Raw genomic sequence first — 5,914 nt, forward strand, 5'->3', positions numbered from 1 at the left:
TAATAGAAACGACACAATTATATGTTCCTACATGTATCATTTTGGTAGATAGAAAACAAATTTTATGCATTAATTTATCATGGAAGCCAATAGAAAGTCTCCATTTCACCATATTAGTCTACATGTTAATCCATACATGTTATCCTTTTGAATGACAATTCCATCCATATTATCATTTAAAATCGGTACATGGTTGCATACATCATGTGATAAACATGAGTTCCAAATCCATAATTTTCAAAATCTCTTCCATAAATCACACCATGAATACATTTTCTAGATCACATAATATTTTTAACTCTACATGCTAGACTATACTCTATGGTAGACACTAAACCAAATTACACTATTTGTCTTCACGTTTAGAATAATCTAATGTTGAATTCATATATATTTTTATGCACTAATGGTCTTTTTATGTGTACATTCACATGAGTTTGTTTGAAGTGGCTAGCATAGTTTTAGAAGTAAATGAAGATGAACTTTCACGATAGCACTACATGTTGTCACTCATGTTTGAGTGGGGCCACACCCTATCTTATCATCTCTACACTAAAACATCTTGCTGACCAAACTACTTTTACAAGTGTAGTGACAACTTTATTTCCTCTTTTTGCTATAATTTTCACAGAATAAGGAAGTGGGAAAGCATGTACGATTTTGTTAGAACAATGCTTGTATAACCACTCAATTTGAAGTTTGAAAATGACTAAGCACTGGAAGAAAATTAGGCACTATCCCAAAAAAACTACTTTTCTACCATTTGTATATACTGATATCGATAAAATGACATCAAAAAATCAAACTTGCCATATCATTTGAAGCAAAATGGCTATCTAGCGAATAAAATAATTCATTTGCTCTTTTATTAAAAGTGCAATTTATTCTTTATTATTGTCATTATGTCGATTGCATAGACATCGCCTCAGTTGAAGTAGCTAAGCAATTTTGTAGTTTCCAATCTCAACCTTTAAAAATATAGAATATGGTTATGTGTATATTTTTTATTTTATTAGAGAAAAGAAAATTGTTAAAAAGAACAATGTAATAAATTTTATATGTATTTAGCATTGACTATTATATGTGAGAGAGAAAATTAGGTGTTGTATGAGTGAAACATCTAGAAACAAATAATATTATATAGACATTTTAATAGATCAATTTTTCTTCACAATTACTACATTTAATTTTTAAATAAAAGGAAACAACTTTCAAAATTTTGTAACCTGTTTTATAATTCTAATCATTAATTGTGGAAGCTTAAAATAAGAACAAAATCCATACATTTAGAAAAGAGTACATTTTGTAGTACTACTCATTTGAAAAAGAAAAAATAGCACACACGACAATGCAAGTAAACAAACATAAATATGAGTGACAACCCAAATGTGGAATAATCCAAATAAAAGCTCAGAGCATCTTTTGTGAAATAGCTTCAAGGATTCACTATTCACAAAGGTCATAGATAAAATTATCCATGAAAGAAAAGCATATGTATCTCCATTTCATGTGGAAGCACAACACTGCAATCACAGTAGCAAATCCCACTCCGTAACTTAACCCCACTCCCACTGCCCACCATAGATCCATTACATCTGCATATACACTTTCAGTGGTTGTATTATTCAGTTCTTTGTAATTATGTTGTCTACCAAAACCAAGACTCTGTGTCCTATTTTCAAGGGGAGGTCCATGAAGATTAGGATTTCCTAGAAAGGAAGAAATCTCAAAGGTTGAAAACTGCTTCCCTTGTGGTATTAACCCTGACAACATGTTGTTAGAAAGATTCAACACAGCAAGGAATGTGAGATTTAAAAGTTGAATAGGAATCTTTCCTGACAAATTATTTTCTGAAAGATCCAAAGATTCCAAGTAAGTCAAGGCTCCCAAGGATTCTGGAATTACCCCACTTAGATTATTTTTTGATATGTTGAGAGAAATTAATCCTCTCAAGAGCCCCAATTCTGAAGGAATATTTCCTGACAAGTTATTATGTGACAAATCCATGAACTTGTCTTGTCCAATTATTTTAGAGTATGGAGTTCTCCTTCCTTTTATCCAAACTGTTACTTCATCAGCAAAATTCATTCCATACTCTCTCGAACTTGCACCCTCCACAACAAATGAAAACTTTGCATAATATGAAGAATATTGTAAATGAAAACTTTGTGAATTATTGACCAAAGCACATAACTTGCTTACATCTGAAGGTATATTTCCTGATAATTGATTATCAGGTAAATCTAGAATTTGAAGATATTGCAACCTGAACAGCTGGGGCGGAATTCTACCATCAAATTTATTAGAAGCCAAGCTAAGAATTCTCAAATCTGTCAACTTTTCAATCCAAACAGGAATGCTACCTTCAAAATTGTTATTTCCTAGATCAAATATTTGGAGATCTGTGCAATTCGCAATAGATGGTGGAATAATACCTTGCAACCTGTTACCATTGAGATTTAATGTGCGAAGACTCTGCAGATTTCCTAAATCCTTCGGAATCTCCCCTTGCAAAACATTTTGAGCCAATTTTAAAATTTCCATTTCAGAACACCGCCCAATATTTGAAGGAATCATACCTGTCAACTTGTTCTTTGACAGGTCCAAAACTCTAAAATAATCTGAATTGTTACATATAGAACTTGGAATTTCTCCAGTCAAATTATTCCCTGACAATGATAGAGTGTCAAATATCCCAATTGTTGTAGGAATAGAGCCATTAAACCCATTATTTGACAGATCTAATCCATTTGCAGCAAAATCAAGAGCAGGAAGAGAGCCATATAATCTATTCCCATGCAAGTCCACTGTATTTAAACTGTGAGATATCTTGCGAGGTAGAGAACCTTCCAGTTGGTTATTTGAAAGATTGAGCATACTAAGATATGGAAGATCCCACAGCCACGAAGGAAGATTTCCCACAATGTTGTTATCTGAAAGATCTAGCCCGTTCAATTGATACTGCTGGGACAAAAATGCAGGGAAGTTGCCTTGTATATTGCAAGACTGCAATTCAAGAACATACAGGTGGGCAAACTGAGGAACCCAGCTTGTAGAGATGTCAATGACAAACTGATTTTCTGAAAGGTCCAATAGTTCAAGGCGGGTTAGATTTTCAAATAGTTGAAATGAAATGTTCCCTCTTAATCCGCTGGAATGAAGTGACAACGTCTCTAAACTGGACAACTTTGAAATGCAATCTGGAATTGTTCCTGACAGATGGTTATGGCCTAGATAGAGCGAGCTCAATGTTGGAAGCTGACACAGAGACGGAGGAATCTGACCACTTAAGTGGTTGTCATTAAGGTGCAGATATCTAAGGGAGGTTAAGCTGCCAAAAGAGGATGGTATACTGCCCTCCAAATTGTTGTACCCCAGATCCATCCTCGTAAGTTTTGAGAAATTTGCAATAGAAGTGGGGAACACTCCCGTTAAATTGCAACCAGGAAAGGACAGCACGACCAGTGAGGAAGAATGGCTTAGCATGAAAGAAAGGTTTCCTTTCAAGTCGGGGTTAGAATCAAGCACAAGATTGCTCATTCTTGAACGGGGCATGAAATTGGAAGGGATGAAACCATTTATACCACAGAAGGACAGATCAAGTGAAACCAATGAGGACACATTCTCAAACCAAGAGGGTAGTTGAACCGGGAATGAATTCTCACCTATATGCAGATGTGATAAACGGGTAAGGTTTGAGAGATCTGGAATATTACCTGAGAGCCCACAGCCAGTCGAGTGAATCTGGGTAAGATTGGCAAGACCGCTAAGGGCCTCACCCCAGCGCTCAGACCTCATGCTCAGGTTCACCCACTTCATATCCAAGAATTCCAAGCTTCTTAGATTTCTTACCCATACATCAAACTTACTACATTTCAAGTAGTCATTTCTTGAAATATCCAAATGACGCAAGCTTGACATATTTCCCAACTCCAGAGGGACTTCACCGCCAAATCCAGCATTTTTCAAGCTAAGAAACTCAAGTCTATGCAATTTTAAAAGCTGGGGAGGGATAGAAGTACCATTGAAGTCATTCCAGCTGAGATCTAAGTACTGTAGATGCTGCAGATTAGACAGCGATGTACGAACTTCACCAGTCAACTGATAAATACTTAAATCAAGGCGAATGACATGGGATGTGTGGTAATCACAGGCAACACCCTCCCACTCGCAACAGTTGAATCCCCGCCAAGAGGATAACCGACCTGAAGACAAATTAAGCCCAGCCTTGAAATCTAGCAGGTAACTTCTTTCATCTTGTAAACACCCTGTTGAAAATGGGAATTGAGAATGGAACATTATTTACCCATATCAACAAAAAACCACAGCCCGCAGTCATCTTGAACGAAAGTGGATACATTGCGCAATTTACAATTCTTCCCCTAGTGAAATATAAATAACTAAACAATAAAAATAATTCAATGAATCTTTAAAGATGTTGGGTTTGATAAATTTTGTGTTTTCGCAACACATGACTTGATAAAAACGCGGCAACTTTTAAACTGACTTTGACTTGCAAACACTACAAAAGTGTGGATATCTTATTCCACGCCGATAGAAAATAATAGGAAAACCATATCGTCACTTCACAGGTCACTTTGACGAATTTTTCGCATATTTTAAAAGAGAAAGGTTTTTCTATATTTTAATGAATTAATTTGTTTACTCTAGGTGGTCACATCATCACGTGGTTTACGCGAATAAGGCGTAGTGGGTAGTCACTTCATTTTAGAATAAATGAGAAGCGAGAAATTTGCAGGCAATCGTGTAACCCCATTATTTGCTTTCTTCCACAACTTTCATTTCACATGCTTTCTTTGGTCTTGTTATCTCATCACTGCTTCCCACTCCAACTTCTATCTTTTCACCGACGTTTGACAAGTGGAGTGATAACTGTCTTCTCTTTTTAATCTTGTAAATATGACGGAAAGAGGAATAAGGAAGGAAGTGGGAAAGCGCGTAAAGCTAATTCCGTATGATTTTGGTAGAACAGTGTTGTTTTCTACGCGTTTGAAGGGAATCTACGTCAATTCCAACTCACGTTTCCGATGGTACGCAGATTCCACAAGATTTCTGATGGAGAAACCTTGTCGTGTATTCAGGGCTCTCTTGTAAGTTTCCATGGAGTAACCGCTGTGTAAAGAAAGAATTCGGTGGAAATGAGAAGTCATTGGTCTTGTACAGAAGCCTTCCACGTTGTTTCCACGCCTCAGCTCTTCCACCCATTACCTATTCGATCTCAAAAAGTGGTCATTTCAAAGTGTTGCCCGATACTTGATCTCTATTGCGCCAATAACCGCACACAACAAGACCAATACATATTTATAAAATATCTTATAACTATTATAATATTCACCTTTTTACAAATTAATATGTACCTAAATATATTAATTTAGGCATATGTTTAAAACATATTTTAAATATTATAAAGTTTAAAATGGGTGGTCAAAACATTCGTTGACCACCCATAACCGCCTTCCCGCATACATGTTATGGGCCTACTTGGCACGAAATACCGTCAACTATGTTGCCCTAAAAACTTTGGGAAATGAAGATTTTTGGGGGCATTTTCATTGTTTGCTCTGCAAACCTTATTCTCCGCCATTTCTCTTTCCACTTGACCATCTACAACACCAGTCCTTCTACTCTCCCTCTTGCAAGGTAACACTCGCGCTTTTCCTCCTTGCAGATTGGATGTCCAATGATGGTTGATGCTCCTTCGTACTTGGATTATGCTTTGTCTATTGATGATTTCATTGTATGTGGTTTAGGGTTTCATTTCAATGCTCTCTTACAGTATAATATTTCTGAAATCCTCACAAAGAATGCCAAAAAAATTGATTATTTGTTACTTTTTTTTGAAACTCTTAATTTGTAATCATTTTATTTAATGGGTGTACTGTTATTCTCTCCA

General features: G+C 36.0%; 1 protein-coding gene across 1 annotated transcript; it reads right to left on the bottom strand.

Moving 5' to 3' along the window:
• Positions 1–1,446: 1,446 nt before the first annotated feature.
• LOC131857819 (receptor-like protein EIX2) lies at positions 1,447–4,299 on the bottom strand. The gene has a single exon (XM_059210553.1). It carries the CDS (start codon positions 4,297–4,299, stop codon positions 1,447–1,449), a length of 2,853 nt encoding a protein of 950 aa, XP_059066536.1.
• Positions 4,300–5,914: the final 1,615 nt, after the last annotated feature.

Source organism: Cryptomeria japonica, chromosome 8 (genome assembly GCF_030272615.1).
Source record: "Cryptomeria japonica chromosome 8, Sugi_1.0, whole genome shotgun sequence".
In the NCBI taxonomy this organism is placed as follows: domain Eukaryota; kingdom Viridiplantae; phylum Streptophyta; class Pinopsida; order Cupressales; family Cupressaceae; genus Cryptomeria; species Cryptomeria japonica.